Source organism: Miscanthus floridulus, chromosome 2 (genome assembly GCF_019320115.1).
Source record: "Miscanthus floridulus cultivar M001 chromosome 2, ASM1932011v1, whole genome shotgun sequence".
Taxonomy (NCBI): domain Eukaryota; kingdom Viridiplantae; phylum Streptophyta; class Magnoliopsida; order Poales; family Poaceae; genus Miscanthus; species Miscanthus floridulus.
This window is the reverse complement of record NC_089581.1, coordinates 76,717,467-76,741,931: the sequence shown is the minus strand read 5'-3', so window position 1 is coordinate 76,741,931 and position 24,465 is coordinate 76,717,467. Positions and strand designations below refer to the sequence as shown.

Genomic DNA, 24,465 nt, shown 5'->3' with positions numbered 1-24,465 from the left:
AGTTTGAATTATAACCGTATCACGAAGGAAAGTTGTATTCAAGTTGTTAATTTTGCATCCATCATCAAGCATCATGTTTTATATCACGCATCATGTTAAACATGGCATTGTTACTATGTGTAGTGAACGAAGGTGAACACGTGGTAGTTAATCAAGTTGCGGAGGAAGTTAATCCGTCTGTTGAGGTCGGATCTGATAATTGTGGAACGTCACAGGAACCTGACTTTTCCGTGAACCAAGGCAAGCCCCGGATGCATTTAAACCTACCTTGTGTTTTACAAATTTATATCGTTTTTGCTTTTATATACTGCATTAAGTGATTAGGAGTCAGAAGGAAACCTAATTGGTGCATTACCAACCTTGTTTTTCCATATCTACCTTATTACCAGTTTTACTTCGTAAATACCTAGTTATGCTTAGCCATGCTTAGACAGATAAAAGTCGAGTGATTACCTGTTATCTGTGAGTTTTAAATGAGTCTGTGGTTATGTTTGGTTACTTATGTCAACATGTGATATGAGCTTATGGAAGAATAAATCTAGACCGGGCGGACTCGGTGTGTGAGAGCCACAAGATGTGGATGTCTTGTGAGCGGGTTCCTTCCGCCTGTGTCGATTAAGAACCATCCGTTGTTGAACTATGTGAGATGAGACTTTGTAGTACTAACCACATACTCCAGTAAGCCTTAATTTAGCGATTCTATTACGAGAATGGCTACTCGCGCACTAGGAGTAGAGATATGACGGGAATAGCGTGTACCCACGTGGCCATGGGCTGGAATGGTGGAGTACTGTATTCTCGGGTGGCGCGGACTCATTCTTGTTTTAGAGGATCCGAGAGTAGGTTGATATATGTAAGTTGGGGACCTGCATATGTCGTGTGGTCTAGAATCCCCAGCTGGGTTTTAATCGGTTCGAATCATTGTTGCTCCTCGATTATGAAGACTCAACTCTCTGTTCATCATTGTAGTTAATAACTGGAACTCGAGTAAGGTTTGAGAAAGAGTTTGATATGAAGTTCATGATCTCATTACGGATCATGGCAGATTCATATGTGGTTCTTATAAAGTTTTATATGTTGAAGTAAAGGATTTTGTTAGAGAGCTTTTATGCAAAAAAAACTTTGATTATTGCTAAAGCCATACCTTGAATCCCTGAGCCTGCATTCCTAAGTCTTCTCAATTTTATTTTGGTTAAGTCTTGTTGAGTACTTTTGTACTCAGGGTTCATTGACCCTTGTTGCAGGTGAGCCTCATGAGCAGGTCTGTTGTGGACCGTGCTGCATGACTATTGTTTAGGTCGATGACGATAAGTGAATGTGTGATCCTTGGGCAGGTACTTATTTTGTGTGTTTGTATTATGTTATAATGCCACTCCACTACTATTATGGTTTGTATTAATTATCGAACTTAGTTTGTAAGGTTTGAAACAACTGGTTTGTAAACTAAGTTATCGTAAGACTTCCGCTATTTTACTCTGATGTATATATTTGAATAAATGTTGTAATACTACAATGACTCTGTAATGTGATCCTACTCGAAAATTGTGTATGATTCAGGGTTCCCCGAGGACACCCGACATACTTCTTAAGTTACCAGGAACATATGCATAGTCGTCAAAAGTCGTTGGACAGTGACAAGTGCATGTGGGTCCTATAATTTAGGAGGTTCTGCCACAATGGTGGAGTCCGGCGCAACGACGAGCGCGAGGTAAGAGAAGCGACTGACAGCTGGGGCCCACCGGTCGGCGACCGAGAGAGAGGGAAAGGAGCGGTGCGGTGCTGGGCCGGCCTGGTGTGGACCGCGTGGGGAAGAAATGGGGTGTGGAGAATGAGGGGGAGCGGAGCAGGCCTGAGGGAAAAGAAGGCCAGGCCGGCTGGGCCGAAAGGAGGGAGAGGAGAGGGAAAGTTTTTTTTTCTTTTTCCTTTTCTATTTTGTTTTCAAAACCAAATTCAATCATTAACCAAATGCAATTCCAAATATAGTTTCAAATATACTTTTCAAGATGAGAATTTTTTGGGAGATTTCCAAAACTGAACTTTTGCAAACTTTTGAAAACTCTTTTATTTTCCAATTCTCTTTTTTGTTTCTTTTATTTTAAAGCCATTTTCAAATTCATTTTCAAAAGCAATTTAAACCATTTTGAATTTTAATCAGAACCACTCAACCAATTAAATCAAATGCACCGGCATGTATGCACATTCATGTTGCTACTCCTTATAATGAATTCTAATATAATAAAAAATATTATTTTTCTATATTTCATGTGCACAAAAATTCATAAATTAATCATTTTAAACCTATTTTCAAAATTAAAATTTCTAGGGTGTTACAGTTTGGTGCCATAAATTTTAGTACCCTTTTCTATAAACTTGGCAAAACTTAAAAAGAGCTTGATTTAGGACAACTCTGTGAATTAATTTATTTAGAGATAGGCGCAGAAAGTGGACTTCAAAGTTGTGGAAACCGGTGTTGGATCAAGCACTTTGAATTTAAGTGCTCGGAAGGGGTGCCCGAATACTCGTGGTTGGAAAGCAAGGGCATTCGCTTGGGGGTATTCTGGTTTTGGATTTTACTCAAGATGACCCATCAAAAAATATTTGTCATGACGGGTCAATGCCAAAACTTTTACTAGATATGGGTCTGGTCTATGAGTAAACCAAATCTGAGGCACCTTTATTTTTTATTTTTATTTCTTTTTGCTGCTTGAACTGTAGCTTTGACACTTTTTTAAATGTAACCTTTCTACATAGTGTTACTTTTATAATAATTGCCAAAAAAAATTAATTCTAAAAGCTCATTAAATTAATACTTCATCCGTTTTTTACTTATAAGTTGATTTAGGGTCCGTTTGGTTGGGTTTTTGGCTTTGGCTTTTGGCTCTAAAAGCCCAACCAAAGGGACTGTTTTTGGAGGCTGCTTTTTCAGAAGCAGCAGCTTTTCCGTAGTATATTTTTGAAAGCTGGTTTGACTCTGCTTTTGGCTTTCTGCTTTTCGAAATTCGTGGAATAAAAAGCTCTTCCGCAGTTGTTTCAAGAGAGATAAAGAAGGAAGGTATATTTTATACTTGTTTAACAAAATAGCTTTCAGCTTTTCTACAGCTCACAACCCACACCCACAGCTCACAGCCCACAACAGCTTTTTTCCACAACCACAGCTCAACCAAACACACCCTTAGTTTTTCCTAAGTTAAACTTATCTAATTTTGAACAGAAAAACATTCCTCTTTTGATTTTCTATCAACTTGATCAAAGCTATAGGGCCTGACTTAGGATAGAACAAATTTCTTATTATTTGAAATAGATAAAGTACTGTTAAAAAATATTTCTCTTGTAGAAGGAACGTGTTATTAGAAATTTAATAGTTTATTGAAACTATTGCACTATGCAATGAAGTTGAACTTTTTATTTGACTATGTATACTCTCAATCTATAAATAAATTAATTTCTAGAGTTATCTTAAGTCAAATATTTTCAAGTTTGATTAAATTTGTAGAAAAACACAACAACATTTATGATATTAAATTAATATATTATAAACATATTTTTTTCATAACATATCTAATCATATTAGTTTGGTGCCATAAATTTTAGTACTCTTTCCCAAACTTAAAAAAGCTTGACTTAGCACAACTCCGTGAATTGATTTGTTTAGACATAATCATAGAAAGTGGACTAAAAAGTTGTGGAAACTGGTGTTGGACTTTTGAGAATTTAAGTGCTTGGAAGGGGTGCCCGAGTACTCCTGGTTGGCAAGCAGGGGCGTTCCCTTGGGGTATTTTGGTTTTGGATCATGCCCAAGCCGACCTATCAGAAATATTTGTCGTGATAGGTCAATGCCAAAACTTTTACCAGATATAGGGTCTGGTCTATGAGTAAAGCAGATCTGCAGCACCTTCATTTAAAAAAAAAATATTGCTGTTTGGACTGTAGCCTTGACACTTTTTTTTAGTAAGTATGATATGTAGAGCCTGTTTATATATTTTGACACTGTTCTTTTTTTAGATTAAATGCAACTGAGTATGGAGGTCTAAAAGAACCGAAACCAAACAATATGTGAAGAAGCCACAATATCAAAGATGGAACAACAATGTGCATCTCTCTCTGATACAATATTAGTGACATGTGCAGTTAAAATGCATTTGTGATGCGTTAGCTATAACGAAACACGTATCCAAAAAACATATATCACAGGTGGCTCTCAAGAAAACATATATAATACATAGTCGTGCCCCGGTTGTAACGTAAAAAGGACATTGGTTCGCTTTCTCCCCGGCGACTTGCGTGACACCAAAGGCCCATTCGCCATGGCAACCTCGGGATTGGTGTTTGAGGCATCCGACACTGAGGTAGCCGCAGACACCATCACTTGTCCTTTACAGTCTCCATCCAAGACACCGCCGCACAATCGTAACCCTAAGTACGTCACCATTGCCCTTACCTCAGCGGCGGAGGACTCCGCTTCGTCTTGATCCGACTCCGACACCAGCGACCACCATGCCCCCCAAAAGGCGATGGTCGTGGCATCACCCTCAAGCCCAAGACTCTAGGAGCCTCAGGCCACGCTCCCACTCCACGAATGACACCTCGGACAACGACAGCATGGGCATAGACGCCCATGCCACCCCGCGCGCCAGAGATGGTGCTGACTTCGCCATTGACATCACAACTTTTGCGTCTCCTGCCCCCACGACCGTCCCACACCGAGGCAGCTGCCATCAACCGCTTTAGCTCGTGCTCCATGGATCCGCCACAAACCATAGCCATGGCGCTTAAGGTATGCCATAGTCATTTTTTTAATCACACGCCCACGTGAGCCATGTGCTGCGTGACAATGACAGGAGGTTCTCGTCCTCCGAGTGCCATTAGTGAAATTTTATTGTGGCCAAGAATTGTTTACGAAGGAAATATGGTCGTAATATGAAGATTCTTAACAAAAAAAAAAGTGAAACGTGTAGCTAGTGATTGATAAAAAGAATTTCGCTCATAGAGAAAATGGCCGATGCAATCTCTCAATTTGAATTGAAATGAATAATTTTACATTTTTTTTTCTGGAGGGGTGAAGATGATGACGGGGCTTAGCTCACAGAAAGGGGCCAGAGATGATGGCTTATATCTCAACTTAAAATGAATAACTTAATAGCTCTCTATTAAGTTATGAGTATTGGTGTCTTGTGTGTGGCTTGTGGTTTACAGAATGACACAATACATTTGTGAAAATAAAATATACATAAAATACTCGGTGAGTGTCGGGACAGTCGAAATATTAAACAATTGGAAATTGGTGGGATGATTAATGATGCGGTGTAGCTCTCTCTAGTCCATGGACGCACCTTGGCCTGGGGCCGCCGAGGAGGGGATGTAGATCTGACGATCTGACGGCTCTTAGCTGTCGCTCGAAAAATGCTATATTTCAGGCAACTGAAATACAGCAAATCCGATCCTATATTCAATTTCTTAAAACATGTAATAATGTATTAATTGGCCTAGAATGAAGAACTCAACACAAGTTCCTAAACAGCCAAGCTTCCAGGCACAATTGTTGGTCCCAGATACTGTATTTAGAGCATACTGCAGATAAACCCAACTCAGTGACCATCCAAGCTTCCAAGCACATTTACAAAGTCACAGAAGGACTTTTCTACGAGGCTGAAGGTCTAAGTAGGTGACAGTTTCGAGTTTGAGCATAGCAGGCAAATGTTCAGCACTGCGCTCACTAGTGTGGCTGTTATATACACATGCGGTTCAGGCGGAGCACCATCCGCCTTCACTGCTAAAACATATGCAGCGGGCTAGATAATTAAGATCCATAAAAGATCGCTACATGCTTCCGAGACTTCTGTGCTGAAAGCAAAATAAAAGAAGCTTCGCTGCCGTCATCATCTAGCTTGGGTTCTTAGAGACCTGAGACGCCTTTTTGGTTCGCCTCACTTTCTTTAGCTCAAATTCATAGACAAGCCATGAGTTTGGTGGTATCATTCCTACTGCTCGGTTCCCATGGCTGAAAAAAAAGAAGGCAATTAATGTTCTCCAACAAATGTTCACATATTGTGACATGCACCAGTGAAATCGAAGATGGAGGGGAATAATGCACTCACCCCAGAGCCGGAGGTATGGTCACTTTCCTTTTGGAACCAACACGCATACCTACATGGCACATAATAAAGATATATTCAGAACAAATCATTTTGAAAGGATGAGACCTGAGGTTTATAGTAACGATGGTAACCAGAAATCCCGGCATCCCATCCAGGAATCACTTCTCCAGCACCTGGAGCCAAAAAGGGAAAAGTATTGTGAGAATCTGTGGATTCCATGTATGGGGGAAAAATTTGAGCCTTTTCAATTCATTTACCAAGCTTGAATTTACGAATGGCCATTGGGTCAACAATTTGGCCATCTAGCAATTTACCAACATATTCCACAGTAACCTGCAAAAGAAACCTTATTATCGTTAACTTGAGTAACCTGAGAAGGAAATATGATATTGCAAGTACATATTGACACATCGCAGCAATAATATTTGTTTTCCAAGGGAGAGACAGAGCATGATACGATAAATATACCAGTTTTAAATAAGATTAGTTAGAGACAGAGCAGAATAAAGGCCCTATGAATTGATGAATGATAAAAGTACATTGAAGATGACCTTGCTGCCATTAGATGCAGTGGATTTGCCGTCTCCCTTATAAAACTCCTCTACTGACACCCAGTTATGTTGATTAGTAGCACTGGTAAAAAGGAATCCATCATCCCTAAGAAGATGAAAATTGAAAGTTGAAACATATATGCTGTCCACATACATAATTAGGAATCAATGTAATTTAGCAAGATGAGGTTACCGGTTCCATTTAATAACATAATTTACCTGGTTGATTGACCTGTAGCACCAACAAATTGAGAAATATTGTCTTGTGTAACCTCATGATCTTGAGTAGGCATCATATGCATTACGTTGGAGTCCCTGTTGAGCATAAGAACCTTTGTATTATCTAAAACAGAGCAAGATATACTTTGCAATAATCATCAAATGTACCACAACATTTAGGCAAATGTTGTTCTACAAAGAATAAATAATAGAAGTGACTTAAATTTAAAGTATTTTAGAACATATACTTACATGATTTTATGATCATTATTGTTATCACTTAATATTTTCCCCATCCCTGGACTTTTGTACTTCCTCCTGCTAGAAGAAAATAGTGCTTCAGTACACAGAAAAGGGCTAAAAAAATTTCAAGCAAGAAGAACAAATGTAGGTTGGAATTAAATAAGATAACTGAAAAAAATCTAATACACTGAGCTCAAAATTAAATACTTTGTGGTAGCCATTCTCTTCTTATGAGCAACAAGGACAGGTAGGTGGTCATCATTGTCGTCATCTTCACCTACTACAGGCTGCTTTGCAGAAGCAGCATTCTTGCCACTAGCCTCACTAATTATAGGCTCTTCTGGGGAAGCATCATTCTTGTCATCAGCCTTAGTAACAATGTCTTGTGTGGTCTCATGATCTTGAATTGGCACAGTATGCACTACACTGGACTCCCTGTTGAGCACAAGAAGCTTTGTATTATCTAAAACAGAGCAAGAGATACTTTCAGTTTGGCAGTGATTTTGACCACTTAACACAGAAAAGAGCTACTAAATTTCAAGCAAGAAGAACAAATGTAGGCTGTAATTAAATAAGATAACTGAAAAAAATCTAATACACTGAGTTCAAAATTAAATACTTTCTGGTAGCCATTCTCTTCTCATAAGCAACGCTGATAGGTAGGTGGTCATCACTGTAATCATGTTCACCAACTATAGGCTGCTTTGGAGAGGCAACATTCTTGCTACCAGCCTCACTAATTAGAGGCTCTTTCGAGGAGGCATCATTCTTGCCATCAGCCTTAGTAACATTAGGCTCCTTGAGAGAAGGCTCTTTATTTCCATTAGCCTCATTGCCTTGATGCTTTCTCTTCAAGCATGCAGGACTTTCTGTTTTACTAGCAAGTTTATTACTAGTGTGGGCTTGATCATCACTGGCAGAATGATTGTAAATTCTTCCTAACAAGTGAATAGAGCTACTCCCAGAAACTGAGAGGAAGACACTTTCTCTCTCCTCGTATTCCATCTCGAGGTCGCAAATGTGGTTCGTTGGGTTCAACGCACAGATCCTCACAGGATTCATATTGCCAACATTACACTCCAGTATGCTCCAGCCAACATCAGCATAACTACCTAGCAACGCCTGAAAAGTAGATCACCAAAATGAAATCATGCTTTAAATAGTGAAGAGAATTTAAGCAAGGGTTCTAGTATTCAGATAGAAGCACTAAACTACTACATTTCCATGCATAATGACAGGGAATCAGGGAAGAGATTATTATAATAAAATGTGTGACTGTATTTATAATGATCAATGGGAAAGGATAGTAACCTTTATTGCCTGTCTGGATCTCCTAAAAATTACAAGAATAAGATCCAAACAGGTGGATTCTAGGGGATTTTTTTATATAATCCAACCACTAGATTCTCATAATCCAACTATCCACCACAACCCTGTTATTTGGAGATAACAAATCCAACCAACTAGTATCTCTATTAATAATCTAGGATCGAAACAGATCTCATTCTTTATCCAGAATCCAGATTCTCTTAATCACTATCTAGAACCTAGATCCTCATAATCCAAACAGGCCATTAATTTTTGTAGTCTTTTATAGGACATTGTTAAGCTGGCAGTGTACTCACATGATACTCAAGCACTGCACCAAATCCGTTCCGTGTATTTTTTCCCAACATTAGAGTTGCAGATGACGAGAAAATTTCAATTATGCAAAAATGCAACTAAGAGAAGTTACGATTGTACAATAGAACTAGCTAAAGATTTGCAATGAACAAAATAAAAGAAATTACGATTGCACAACAGAACTAGCTAAGTTTCACATATCAAGCATATACAAATAAAAAGAAACTATGATTGCACCCACTACCTAAAGATTTTAAGTGTGAGGCACAAGTGCATAACTTAGGGGGAGGTTGAAGAGTAATTCCTATGAACAAATTGATCAACAACAAAGACCAGATTTTGCACTGCCAACCTAGTTATCGGTGTGGTTTGAGAAATTACAGACGACAATAAGATTTTGGTATATATTGTGACATGCTTTCAAGGTATGGGGAGAAAATATTTCTGGAATGGAGCACTGTGACTGATTTTACAAGAAATATATGTTTCCACAAGCACTAGAAATACACTGATTTTGGTATATGTTATGGCATGCTTGAAAATATGGATAAACAAGAAGCTTTCAAGTTTTAGCGAAGGGAGATTTTAAGGTATGCCACTTTCATAGGAGACATTGGTTTCCTTTGATCGAATGGCTAGGATCTGCTATTATTTTAAAGGGGATAAGATATTGTTTTGACCTTCTAAAGGTCATTGCAGTCACTGCACCTTCGTTGCATGTTAATGGGAAAGGATCCCATAGAAATAATCAGTAAATGTAATGACTGTCACTCTATATCTTTAGAGGAATTATTATTATTGTGAAGAAATGTCTATACATGTCAAATTTTTCAAGGACATTATTAAATAAATGAGTGAAATCACACCATGTAACAACAGAAAGCAAAAAAAGTTTATAATTGAGTCAATACAGATATAAAATTATTATTATGTAGGAAAGTCTAATATGCTTTCAAAATTAAATTTGATAGCCTATGTGGTTTGTAAAATATTATCTAGCCGGTTGCAAATTTAAGGAATGTAAGACTTAACTTCGCTCCAATAAAAGGGCGTACCCAGTGCAGAGAGCTCCCGCTCTGTGCGGGGTCTGGGGAAGGGTGTCAGTGGCAAGCCTTACCCTCGCCTGTGCAATGCGAGGAGACCGCGACTCGAACCCGGGATCTTCCGGTCACAGGCGGTAAGACTCTACCGCTTGCACCAGGCCCGTCCAATGTGTTCCAAAATTTTAATTCAGACACTATTCGGAGTATGTATAATTTCAAATTGCAAATTATAGTACAGAACACATATCCTAAACAATGTGATAGAACTCGAAGCAATGACTTTGTGGAAAACTGAATCTGAGGATCGATGTGCTCACACTTCGTACTGAAGATCCGCTGAAGGAAGTCTAATAATGATCAATGCTTTGATTAATGACTGATGTGATTAATTTGCAAAATCATATAAACACATTAATGCGACACGTGCTTACAAATTATTAATATGGTGACAACCATGTGGTGGCTTACAAGTGAGAGATACTAACTAGCTGTCATTCCAACAGCTGGTTGTAGCAGACAATCAAGGAGTAAAATCTAAAATCTGTGCAACTAAAATGATTTTTTTCCTTACAAGGAAAATAATTTTCCTCTGTTGACTAGATGTGCCGCTTTTATCTCCAGTTGTTACAAATCAAAATGTGAGCACAGCTAACTACTAAAAAAAAGACAGATTACTTCGGCGTGCAGTGTGGACCCAATTAAAAACACGGGTTTCTTCTCCATCTGTGCGTGCAACAACATGGTAGAGCTTCTGCAAGCATCGTTGTACAAAAATAAAAGGAGATATGCAACCTAAGTGAAGGGGCCTAGAGAAACCCAAAGAGGCCATGAGCGAAAGAGACGGTCCACCTGGGTGATTCGGAAGCGGCGGCCGGGGCAGGGCTGGTGGATGTACGGCTCGCCGGGCTTCACTTCCACTCCTGCGGCCAAGGACAGCGGCAAAAATCAAATCCAAAGCAAATTAAGATCAATTAGCAAGATTGGTTGCAGGAATCATGAAGCAAAATGTTGGGAGCTAGAGACTGGAGCGGTGATGGAAGATGAGCGCCTTAGCTGAGTAGTACCCCAGAAGGTCATGGCGACCTTGAGCGTATCGGCCGGAGGGGAAACTGCGATTGGAGGGAGCGAACTGATCGTGACCCTTCGCTTGGTTTGCGGAGGAGGACGGGGTGACGCCTCCAACTCCTCTGCCGGCGCCGACATAGCTCACGGCGGCGATAAGAACCAGGAGACGGGGACCGCCTCACCGCTCGGCGGCGGGATTGGAAGTGAGGCCTCTCCTTTCCACTATCTCGGATTGGGAAGCAGCGAATGAACAGGGGAAACGCGAAGAAAATGGGGAATAGAAGAAGGAAGCCAAAACAACCCACAATTATTTTTCGCGGGAAACTCCGCTGATGTTGCCGCCAAAAAAAATATACTGTATATGTATCTAATTAGAATAATGGAGTAGATGGAAAATTAATTTTAGTACAGTGGAAAAGACCTTTTTCCGCACCACCAAACAGTTGTCATTTTTCCACGGAAAGAAGAGTGGCTCGGTCTCCCTTCCGCAAATAATTATCACATGAAATTCTCCTTAAAGGAACTTAACCTCTTAAAAATTAATTTATCCTTACAAACTACAAAAATATTAAAAGAGTGTGATCTTTGTGGTTCTCTGATCTTTTTTAAATGTAAATTTTCTAAATAGTGGTACTTTCATAATAATTGTAAAACAATGGATTCTAAGAGCTCATTAGATTAATACTTCATCCGTTTTGAATTATAAGTTATTTTAGTTTTATCCTAAGTCAAAGTTATCTAATTTTGACCAGAAAAATATTTCTCTTTTGATTTGCTATCAACTTAATCAAAGCTATAGAAGTCTGACTTAGATAGAACTAATTACTTATTATTTGAAACAGATAAAGTACTGTTAAAAATTATTTCTCTTTTAGGAGGAACGTGTTATTAGAAACTTAATAGTTTATTGAAACTGTTACATTATGCAATTAAGCTGAACCATAATAATTGATTCTGTATACTCTATCTATCTCTAAATAAATTAATTTTTAGAGTTATCTGAAGTCAAACATTTTCAAGTTTAATTAAATTTATAGAAAAATACAAGAACATTTATGATATTAAATGAATATATTATAAAAAAATTACTTTTTTTCATAGTGTATCTAATGATATTTATTTGGTGCCAGAAATTTTAATGCTCTTTCCTATAAACTCTATGAAACTTAAAAAAGCTTGACTTAGCACAGCTCGGTGAATTGATTTTATTTAGAGATAACCGTAGAAAGTGGACTTCAGAGTTGTGAAAACTGGTGTTGGATCAAACACTTTTTTGAATCTAAGTGCTCGGAAGGGGTGCCCGAATACTCCTGGTTGGCAAGGAGGGACATTCGCTTGGGGTATAGTATTTTTGTTTTGGATCATACCCAAACCGACCGATCAAAATATTTGTCGTGATGGGTCAATGCCAAAACTTTTACCAGATATAGGGTCTGGTCTATGAGTAAAGCAAATCTGAGGCACCTTCAATTTTTTGGAAAAAAAATTGTTGTTTGGACTGTAGCCTTGACACTTTTTTTAGTAAGTATGATATGTAGAGCTTGTTTATATATTTTGACACTTCTTTTTTTATAGATTAAATGCAACTTAGTACAGAGGTCTAAAAGGAACTGAAACCAAACACTATGTGAGAATAGCACAAAGAAGCCACAATATCAAAGATGGAACAACAATGTGCGTCTCTCTCTGATACAATATTAGCGACATGTGCAGTTAAAATGCATTTGTGAGGTGTTAGCTATAACAAAACACGTATCAAAAAAACATATCACAAGTGGCTCTCAAGAAAACACATATAATACATAGTCGTGTCCCGTTTGTAACGTAAAAAAGACATAAAAGCCGGGGATCATGATCGCACATTTGTGCTCATGTCCACGGATCTGGAAAAATTATCGATGTTGGTGCAGTAGCTACTCAAGTCGCATAGTTTTGTAGCCACTGCCTCGATCCTTCGTCTCTCCCATCTTCAAACCTTTCGTCTTCTTTATCCTCTCCCTTTGGTTCGCTATCTTCCCGCCCACTTGTGTGGCACCAAAGGCCTAGTCGCCATGCCAACCTCGGGGTCGGTGTCCGAGGCATCCGACACGGAGGCAGCCGCAACCATCATCACATGTCCTCTTCGGTCTCCATCCAAGACACTGTCGGGCAACCCTAACCCTAAGTCCGCCATCACTGCCCTTACCTTACCTCGGCGGTTGAGGACTCCACCGTGTCTTGACCCAACTCCTGCATGGACGACCACCCTACGCCCCAAAAGGCGGTGGTCCTGGCATCGCCCTCAAGCCCAAGACTCTAGGAGCCTTAGGCCACGTTCCCACTCCACAAATGACACCTCAGACTCTGACGTCACGGCCATAAACGCCCATGCCACCCCGCACGCCGAAGATGGTGTTGACTTTGCCATCGATGACATAGCTTTTTGTAGCTCCTGCCCCTGTGACGGTCCGACAACAAGGCGGTCTCCATCAACCCCTTTAGCTCACGCTCCATGGATCCGCCATGACCTAGCCATGGTGCTTAAGGTATGCCTTAGTCATTATTGAATCACACACCCGCATGAGCCGGAGGTTCTCATCCTCCGAGTGCCATTAGTGAAATTATATTGGGGTCAAGAATTGTTTATGAAGGAAATATGGTCGTAATACGAAGATTCTTAACGGAAAAAAGTGAAACGTGTAGCTAGTGATTGATAAAAAGAATTTTGCTCATATAGAAAATGGCTAACACGTCACAAATACATTAGTGAAATCCTCTCTTCGGATAGAAACATAGCCGTGCTCCCAGAAATTTAATTTTACTCAGAAAGTAGACATGAACATGCTTTTTAGCATTTTTTAAATTAATGACTAGTAGACTAATAAGGTGTCAAATATGTTTTATTCTCCCCTCCCTCGGCCTGTTCGCTGGTTGATTTCTGGACTGGTTTGGGCTGGCTGGTGCTGATTTGTTGTGAGAGAAAAATACTGTTGGCTGGCTGGTTTGAGCTGGCTGAAACCAACAAGCGAACAGAGTGCCTGTCACCTAAAGAAAGTGGACACCGCCGCCCTCTCCCCTTTCCTGTTTTTTTTAGCCTTTGCCACGGCCCACGTGCGCTTCACAACCCGGCCACTCTGGCGGCTCTCCTCTCTTGGAGTTCGAGGATCCAAAATTTCATCACCGCCGCCGGCGCTTGTTGGCGGGAGAATAGCGCGGGCGCGCGCGCGGTCGGGATCCTGCTCCTCCCGTCCCAATCCCAGATTCTATAAATACTCCACCATGGCACACGCCTACCCCTGCCGTCACCCATCTCCACCATGGCACCAACCATCCCCTACTACTTCCGTTCCCCACGCGGCCAGTGCGCCGCCGCCGCTGCCATCACCATCTCCTCCTCTGGATCCGATCAATCCGTTACCAACACCCTCGTCATCCTGTCCCCGGCGACCTTCTCCACCAGCTCCGTCGTCATCGTAGTGCGTCCAGAAACACCACCACTATTTTTCTCATATACTGCTATCTGTGTATGCCCGTGGCCCCCTGGCCCTGGCTTTGGATTGGTGAATTCTATGGTTGGTTTGCTAAAACAGACAGACAAAAATCAAACACTGAATGCTATGTTTGGATTAGTGAGTATTGATATGCTAAATCAGACAGGCAGATTGGATTGGTGAATGCTATGGTTGGATTAGGGAGTATCGATCTGCTAAACAGAGATGTGTTCTTGTGTTTTGTTTTAACTAATTTTCTGTATCTACAGAAACAGATATCTGTAGTACATTACTTGTCTCAAGTACGAATGGCCATTGGGTCAACAATTTGGCCATCTAGCAATTTACCAACATATTCCACAGTAACCTTCAAAAGAAACCTTATTATCGTTAACTTGAGGAACCTGAGAAGGAAATATGATATTGTAAGTACATATTGACATATCGCAGCAATAATATTTGTTTTCCAAGGGAGAGACAGAGCATGATACGATAAATATACCAGCTTTAAATAAGATTAGTTAGAGACAGCAGAATAAAGGCCCTATGAATTGATGAATGATACAAGTACATTGAAGATGACCTTGCTGCCATTACATGCAGTGGATTTGCCGTCTCCCTTATAGAACTCCTCTACTGACACCCAGTTATGTTGATTAGTAGCACCGGTAAAAAGGAATCCATCGTCCCTAAGAAGATGAAAATTGAAAGTTGAAACATATATGCGGTTGTCAAGGGCGTTGATGCCCAAGACTGCTGGACCGCGGCTACGGAGTTCGTAGCCAGAGTTGGTACTGGCGCTGGGGTTCTTCCCCGGACCCTCAATGGTGAAAGGGTGAGATTAAGATAGAATAGGTAGATTATAGAATAGGTAGATTAGGGAAATTGCTTGTCATTGCTTGATTCAAAGAGGTCTGAGTACAACCAATATATAGACACTGAGGCCAACTAAATAACAGGAATTGAAAGCCATAAATCCCCTAAACTTAGCCTTCCTTGCATGCTGCTATCCCCGGTCTGCTGCTGGGCGCCATTTGGGCGCGATCACCATGCGTCTAAGACTTGCTGGAGCCATCAATGTTCCTAGTCTTGTGCTGCCTGCGGGAGTAATGGCGCCTCCACATAACATCTCCCCCCCTCGACTAGCAGCTCGTCCTCGAGCTGGAAGGCTGGGTAACGATCTTGGAATGACTCCACGTCTTCCCAAGTAGTCGAGGAAGCCGACTCGTTCTTCCACTGGATGAGCACTTGACGAACGCCGCGGGCAAGCCTGGTGCGGATGGCGTGGTCTGGTTCTGGCACAGCCGCGCCATGGTGCAGGGCTGGAAGTGGCGGTGGGGCAGTTGGAGGAGTGCCCACGAACGGCTTGAGGAACCCCACATGGAAGACGTCATGTAGGCGGGCATGGGGCGGGAGATCAAGGCGGATGGCCACCGGATTGATGAGCTCGATGATGTAGTACGGCCCGTAGTAGCGGGTTTTCAGCTTCCCCTTGGTAGGAGCATGCAATGACGCAGTAGGGCGATGACGGAGATGCAGCCATCACTACGGGATACAGTAGGTTTGCCGAGTGTCAGGGGCACTCGGCAAAGGCCCAAAAACACTCGGCAAATGCTTTGCCGAGTGTAACACTTGGCATATAACACACAGCATTAATTTATCGGCAAACAGTAGTTTGCCGAGTGTCAATAAACACTCAGCAAAAATAAACTCTCGGCAAAAAAATGGCGACGGGATGGCACGGTGACGGCGATTTTGCCGAGTGCATGACGGAAAAACACTCGGCAAAGTTTCTCAAGGTTGCCGAGTATCAAGACCAAAATACTCGATAAAGTTTCTCAACTTTGCCTAGTGTCAAGACCAAAACACTCGGCAAAGTTTCTAAACTTTACCGAGTGTCCAGCCCAAAACACTCAGCAAAGTTTCTAAACTTTGCCGAGTGTCAGGGTCATAACACTCGGCAAACAACCGCGCAACAAACAGATTTATGGTCACTTTGTCGAGTGTCCATTATAATACACTCGGCAAAAACAAAACACTCGACAAAGAGGGTTCCTAGATAACATAAAATGGTCTCTTTGTCGAGTGTTTTGCCTTGACACTCGGCAACTCCTCTCTTTGCCGAGTGTTACACTCGGCAAAGCGACCAAGACGCCCTTTTTTTACCAATATGTCACATATAACGGACCCCTCTCAATTCACAAAAAACCATGACAATTCACAACAAAACATCATCACAGGCATAATTATATGTCACTGGTATAATAAACCATCATCATAATTCACAATAAACCATCATCACAAGTCACAATAAACCATCATCACAATTTACAATAAACCATCATCACAAGTCACAACTAAGTCACAATAAGCCACAAATGCAAATGCAATCACTGCGGAGGCCCTTGGAACCTCTGCGACAAATCCGGATCTTGAGACTGATTATTTGATGCCGCCGATTGATTCTACATAAAAGAGAAGTATTCGAAACAGTGTTAGCTTCTTTTTTAATAGTGTTAGACTTCATATTGCAAAGTGAATTTCAGTATCGAAAGGTGTGCATCTACATCATACTGTATTTGTAATCACAACATTCAACACTAATGCAACACTTAAATTCGTGCTATGCACACAGCAGGCTACTTGCATGTTAAAAATAAGGGAATTAGCAAGCATCCACATATCTACGTGCTGCTGCCAGTTGCAACATGGTGTTAAGCACATAACAGGCTACGTGCTGCTGCCAGTTGCAACATGGTGTTAAGCACAACTTGTTAATTTCGAGCAATTTATATCAAAAAAACAAATCTACTTGCATCCACCAGCGAGTAGCTAGCTAGCTGGTCCATGAAAAGCAGTAAAATACTTGCAGATTTATATCAAGAAAAGCAGTAAAATACTTGCAGATGTAATGCAGTAGCTAGCTGGTCCACCAGCGAGTAGCTAGCTAGCTGGTCCATGAAAAGCAGTAAAATACTAGCTGGTCCATGAAAAGTGGGAAGAGTGGGAATAGAGGAGAGCATGTCCATGCAAATCAAAATGCCTTCCAAGTCCAATTATTTTTGCTAACAAACATATCGCAGGTGCAAGCGAGGATTTGACAAGAGCCCGAAACATAGCGCAGGTGCAAGCGTCAAATGAAACATTGAGACCAACCACAACAAACATTCAATCTGTAGTATAAGGTGTCAAGTGACTCACAAGAGTAGTTGTGGATGGCTGAGGTAAAGGGAATAGCATCGGTGGCGGTGGCAACGGTTGACCCATACCTGATGCAAAATTCTGCATGTATTGGAACATTTGGTCCATCCTCAACTGATTTTCTTCCTCCATCCTCTGCCGCTCGGCCTCTATCCTCTGCTGAATCCTCTCCTCCATCCTCGCCTCCATCTCCTCTTGTTGCTTCGTTTCTGCTTCCACCCAGGCCTATAACATTTCATCCCAATGTTACAATGCAAAGCTAAAGTACGTAACAATCAACGAACGATGAATAAAATAGAAATAACCTGGAGAGCCTCCATCTGGAACTGTGTAGCGGTTGGCTGTGGGCGTATTGCCGGGCTCGAGCTCGTGCTTCTTGCTCGGATCTGGGAGAGAGTGGGAGTAGAGGCCATGTCGAGTGTACTGTCGCCAATCCAGTATCGGCCATGCTTCTTGCCTCCTCCCACCCTCATCACGATTTCTCCATCAAGATCCTAGGTGCTCGGATCGAACTATGGCCCATGAACCTGCCTTGCCATCGCTGTGTACTCACTGACGCGGCTGTGGATGCTGGGATCGCTGTATGCCTCGGGCGGGTCCTCCGGGTTGAAGTCGATGTTTGCCGTCGCCTTGCCCTTTTTGCACAGAACCCATGCCTTCAACTGGGAGCAAGGCTGGCCATCATGTGACGACGACTGCGGCAAAAATGCAAAATGATTAGAAATTATGCAGAATTGAGTGTTAGAATAAAGAAATGAATTCGCGTACCCATTTTTCCCTGTATTCGTCGAGGCTCAGGCTACCTTGATGGTGTGATGCACGTGGCATCAACAAATGCCGCTCTTGGCAAGCGGTGTGCGTCTCCACCCACCCGGGCTCCAACCACTTGTCCACCATGTATTCCCAGCACTGGGTATGTTGGGCGCACCAGTACGGAGGCACCTACGTGATCAAGTGTATGACATATGAAAAATGAAATTAAGCGTAATTAATCTCATAAAAAGTAAGTATTAATGTTCTATATTTACCTACAAGAATTGTTCCCGGGTCAGGTTCATTGTTCTTGCCTCTTCTTTTTAAACCTTCATCCTTCTGTGTTGAGCATAGTAGTCAATGATGGCCTGGACGCGCGCCTCGTAGTGCATGTCCTTCACGAGCTTCTTGGCGGCTTCTTCAGAGATGGAGGCCGCCTTGGCCTCGTACCCCTCCTGGCATCTGTAGAAGTCTTGCATATAGACACGATGTATACAATCATTACTTTAAGAATGTCTAGTGAATGTGATATATTGAGCAATGTAGTGTGAGGAAAACTTACCCACAGCTCGCCCTTCACCTGCTCCACCTTGTTGGGGAATACCCTGCCGTCACGATCAGCGGCGTCGAGGGCGGTGACGTAGTGGTCCCATGTGTAGGTCGGCTGTAGCTCTTCGTGGAACTGCACTAAGCCAGGGAAGTGTAGCCTGCACAAAAGGCCAAGGATGCCGTTGACCTTGCGGTTGTGATCACCCCCACTGACCTTAATCCAACCCCTTCCCAAGTGATTAAGATAAAATATTAGTTTCCATTGTAATTTTCAACATATCAAATGAAAAATTATTGAGAACATATAAAGTTACTTTTTCCCAGAGGGTCGAATCATCGGGCGCCTCTCAAGAGGTATCGGTCGCCTCGGGAGGGTCGAGGGACCTCGCAACCAGACCTGGGAACCCACTGCCTCCTCCACCTGCTCCTGCTCCTCCTGTACCTCCTCGTCACCAGAGGCGTGCACGGAAGGTACCTCCTCCTCTTCACCAGAGGCATGGGCAGAAGGTACCTCCTCAGACGACGATGAGGGAGCTGCAGGCGATAGGGGCCTCACCCCTTTACCCTTCCTCTTGCCCTTCCCTTTACCCTTCCCTCCACCCTTGCCTCGACCCCTCCCTGAAGCTGACCCTGAAGCTCTGATCTTTTTGTAAAGCGCCGTGATCTTCCTCGTACCACCCACCATTGTTCAATCACCTACAATTAAAAAGAGTAAACCAATCAGCATAGATAAACAAAACATACTTAGAAAGATATGACAAATAATAAATAAATTAGTATGACTCACATGTATTAGAAATAATCATCTTGATCGGGATTAGTTGGATCATAAGTCTCATCATCACTATCACGCGTGTCGATATAATCATCATGATCAGGAATGTCGTCATCACTGTCATTGCCTAAATGTAATCGCTGAAGTAATTCTAAGTCCTTCACATTCTGAACCTCATCTCCAGCGTCCTCGTCAGCAACCCTTTCATTGTCTACTTCCATTCCGATCGCTTCGGTTAAGTCTATCTCAAAACTCCCTTCGATCCCATCTTCTTGGAAGAACTCTCCATCATATGTGTTGGGGTCTATGTTGTAATCTTCATTGTTTGGTACAGGTAGTTTACCATGTGGCGATACCTTGTACACAACATCTCAACCCTTAAGATGGTCGTCAGTTTAGCACGGGTATGAGAGATAATAAACTTGCATGGCCTGTTGAGCCACAATATAGACATTGTCTCCTGGTAAGACGGATGATTATCGAATTTCGACTAGCCCAAGATTAGGGGTCCATCTCACTACTGATGGATCAAACAAATGGCATTTGAATATGACTGGATTAAGAGGTTTGCAACCATGAAACATGAGTTCGTATATTTCTTCAATTCTTCCATAGTACTCGACCCCATCAAAGCCTAGCGTAAAAACTCCAGTATTTGTGGTTCTTTGATTGAGCCGACTCTGCTCGTGGCTTGTTGTGTGAAAGCGATAGCCATTCACATCATAACCGGTAAACAACTTGACCCTATAGGCACAGCCATCGGCAACCTGTCTCAACTCGGCACTCATAGACACATCAGTTTGGCCCTGTAAGTTCAAGCAGGGCGGTTCATTATATTATTCGCATGTACGAGCAACTTGTAATGTTAAACTAAGTACGAGCTAAATTGGACTGTACCTTCTGTTTGAACAAAGAAATGAAATCGGGCATTCCATTTCCCGCACCCTCTCTAAGAAGGGTCTCAGCTTCCTGTAGGGTAGGTTCCCTTGATTCACGCCAGAATTGACGATGAAATTTCCTGTACCAACAAGAAACATGGGAGTTGGACACAGAATAGTGACTACTTGAGAACAAGTTTGTTGAGAACTTACAGCATGTACGACTCCACTTCGGATAGGTTGGTCAACACATACAGCATGATAGTGCGCCACTCTTCATGTTTCAAGGTCTTGTGGGTCTCACCACTTGCACTTCCGAGTTGCCCTCGGAAAATGCTAAGGATCGATTCATCTTCGCCGGCATTGTAACGAGGGGGTGGATTATGCACGCTAGGAAGATTGTCAGCATAGTATTTTGTTGTGAAGTTTGACACCTCCTCCAGAATGTATGCCTCTGCAATGGATGCTTCAATTTTGCATTTATTTTTACATTTAGTTCGAAGAACCTTTTGACATCTCTCAATTGAATAGCACCAATAGCCTTGCATAGGCCCCCCCATTCATGCTTCATACGGGAGGTGCAGAATCATATGCTGCATCGGATTGAAGAAGCCGGGTGGAAAAATCATCTCCAACTTACAGAGCAACACAGGCACCATTCTTTCCATTTCTGCAACCATGGTATGAGATAACTCCTTGGCACATAGCCGGCGGAAGAAATTGCTCAACTCCGCTAGCACCCACCAGACATGCTCAGGGACATAGCCTCAAACCATCACCAGAAGTAGGCGCTCAAGCCATATGTGGTAATCATGACTCTTGAGCTCGTTGATTCGCATAGTAGCTAAGTTCACTCCCCTCTTTAGATTCGCTGTATACCCATCAGGGAACATTAACATTTGGAACCATTCTAGTACCTCCCTCCTTTGGGCCCTCGTTAGGACAAAATCAGCCTTAGGATTTCTCCATGACTTGCCGGCTCTGGGAGGCGCCATGTTCAGCTTTGGTCTGTCGCATAACCTCGCTTGATCCACTCTAGCCTTAACATTATCCTTTGTCTTATCAGGAATGTCCATGATTGTACCAAAAATTGCCTCGGTGATATTCTTTTCAATGTGCATTACATCAATGTTATGTGGAAGAAGAAGATCATCAAAATAGGGGAGGTTCCACAAGCACGACTTCTGAGTCCAGGCATGTTGCTCGCCATATCCCACAAAACCACCTTCTTGTTTATTGACCTCGAGAGCGTCTAACTGAGCATGAACTGCGGCTCCTGTCATCATCTGCGGTGCAGGGTCTTTAACTATGACATCTTTCGTAAAGTTCTTGATGTCTAGTCTGAATGGATGGTTAGGAGGGAGGAATTATCGATGTTTGTCGAACGAAGAATACTTGCCACCCTTCGTCAACCAAATGAACATCAAAGAAGCCTTGCATACCGGGCATGGGATCCTCCCATGAACACACTAGTAGCAGAAAATCCCATATGCCAGCAAGTCATGTAGGGAGTACTAGTACCAAACGTGCATATTAAAGTTTGTCTTTGTAGCTCGGTTGTATGTCCATACCCCTTCCTCCCAAGCACGGACCAAATCATCAATCAGAGGCTCCATGTACACACTCATATTATTCCCCGGGTGTTCTAGAATTATCAACGACAAGAATATGTTCTGTCATTGAAAGAGGACGCCAAGAGGGAGATTGAGGGGGATAACGAACATGGGCCAATAGGTGTACGGGGTAGCCGCCATTCCATAAGGATTGAACCCATCTGTTGCCAGTGCAACACGTACATTACGAGCCTCTAGAGCTTTCTCACAGTGAATCTCATCAAACCTTGTCCAGGCTTCACCATCGAATGGGTGATCTTCTCAAGATTGTATCGATGTCCGTTTTTGTGCCATGTCATCTGTTTCACGGATTCCTCAGTCATGTAAAGCTGTTGGATCCTTGGTATGAAAGGAAGGTACCGTAGGATCTTCACGGGGATTGTGAGCTACCTCTTCTGACCATCACCAGAGTCTACCTCTAGGAACCTAGACGATTCGCACTTCACATAGTACTTTTCTTCCGCATACTCTTTCCTAAATAAGATGCACCCCTTCGGACAAGCATGTATATGCTAGTATGGCATCTTAAGTGCACGAAGGAGTTTCTGTGCCTCATACATGCTCTTTGGCAAGATGTGACCATCCGAGAGTAGGCTACCAACAACTGTGAGCATAACATCGAAGGCGTCTCGACTCAAGTTAAACTGGGACTTCACGGCCATTAGGCGTGCAATGACATCCAATTGAGAAACCTTGGAATACCCATGAAGGGGCAGCTGTGCCGCAGACAACATGTCATAATACGCCTTTGCGATAGCCTCTGGCTCCTCCTCCCTATGTCCTTCATCGAAGTGTGCTTCATGATAGTCATTTAACATGTCTCCTACCTCGGCATCCCCATCATATTCCTCGATGCGTTGTCTCACGACCTCGTCTCTCCCACGATCGGCTTCACCATGGTAGATCCACCTGGTATAGTCTGCCGTAAATCCATTCTTGCAAAGATGTTTACCCATGACCAGCTTGGTTTGCCGACACATGTTTGCACATTTGCTGTAGGGACACCAAGTCACACTAGCTCCTTTAACCCTTGCAAATGCCCGTTCCAAGAAAGCATCGATCTTGTCAATCCATTCTTCGATCAACAAAGTCTGACTAAAGTGGCCCGTGTACATCCACTCACGGTCATCCATCCTCTAGCATATCAGCGAGTAATATAAAAATCATGTTGCATCTACATGTTCCTATACTATCTAATAGGTGAAGATAGGTCCTAATCCCACCCGAGGATGTATAGATGGGGTTAGTTTCCATCTCTACTCCTATCCGAGACAGAATTTCGGCAGCACCTCCCCGCTATTCTCCAAATACACGTCCTGGAAGGGAGATTGTGTATCCGGAGAACAATAGGGAGATGCTACTGAAACACTATCACAGATCAGAGTAGAGCATAGAAACTAACCGCATCTACACATCCTCGGGCTGTCCCAAAAACGTGGATAATTCAAAATAGATACGGTTATAGATATGCAAAGATCTGCATATTTTCAACCATATCTCTTTCGAACGGGAGACGCCTAGCTAGGTTACGTGATATACGAACATGATATGGAAAGAAGGGTCTTGTATGCCTCACCTTGCTGTCCTGCAAAGTGACGAGTCGAGGACATTGCAATAGCCTCTTCTGCAATAAAAGGAACATAGTAGTGTCAAATCTAAATTTCGGCAGCACCTCCATTGCACGGGGAGGCTTCCAAAACCTACAACAAATACAACGGCATGATGGCCAACAACCACATCCACACCAAACAAACAACACGATGGCCAACAACCACATGCACATCTTATACCTTGCAAAAACACGGCAACTCGAATTTGTGGGGCGGCAAGAGGGCAAGGTGGAACCAGGTGGCAGGGCGAGGTAGGGAGTGGCGGCAAAAACCTGCAAGTTGAGACACGCATATAGTCAGTGCATGTTTAGATTGCTAACATTTGCATATGCACTATCTGTTACAGCTACAAGGTAAGTTGTGGCTCAATTTTAGAATAATAAGCATTTGATCATGACATAGCTAATAAATCAGTATTATGGTGACATATAGGCACTTGAAACACCTAACTATATTTATCTGCTAGAGGCATCCTCACTTAATAGTAGAAGTGCTTAGACTGAGCATAAGCTTAGTAGCTACTTATCACATGTTCACTCTTTAACAAATTTTATGTACATGCAGTGTATTATTGTTCATGGTAGTGTAACCAAAGCAAGAATATAAGATAGTTATAAGTCCAAGAACAAGAGACATAGAGACATGATGCCAAAAATGAAGACAACTTTTACTGGGCTGCATTTCGAGTTGCTATGTCATCTGGACAAGATCTGTCCGAACTACACAAGCTTGATTGGCCAAACAGTATTCCTCAACAATGTTTTGAGACACTAGTGG

At 42.3% G+C, this 24,465-nt stretch overlaps 1 protein-coding gene across 3 annotated transcripts; it reads right to left on the bottom strand.

Moving 5' to 3' along the window:
- Positions 1-5,536: 5,536 nt before the first annotated feature.
- LOC136539152 (peptidyl-prolyl cis-trans isomerase FKBP53-like) lies at positions 5,537-11,144 on the bottom strand. 3 transcript variants are annotated; one of them, XM_066531097.1, is made up of 11 exons: positions 10,839-11,144; positions 10,624-10,694; positions 7,728-8,230; positions 7,316-7,543; positions 7,118-7,186; positions 6,866-6,961; positions 6,647-6,728; positions 6,353-6,428; positions 6,227-6,268; positions 6,096-6,144; positions 5,537-5,998 (listed from the first exon to the last, which is right to left on the bottom strand). In XM_066531097.1, the coding sequence occupies exons 1-11, from the start codon at positions 10,975-10,977 to the stop codon at positions 5,881-5,883; spliced, it is 1,473 nt and encodes a 490-aa protein (XP_066387194.1). In that variant the 5' UTR covers positions 10,978-11,144; the 3' UTR covers positions 5,537-5,880. The 3 variants fall into 3 exon arrangements, with proteins under 3 accessions (XP_066387194.1, XP_066387192.1, XP_066387193.1); XM_066531095.1 differs by having other exon boundaries at positions 6,647-6,752; positions 10,839-11,140; XM_066531096.1 differs by having other exon boundaries at positions 6,647-6,752; positions 7,118-7,183; positions 10,839-11,139.
- Between the last annotated feature and the right edge of the window lie 13,321 nt (positions 11,145-24,465).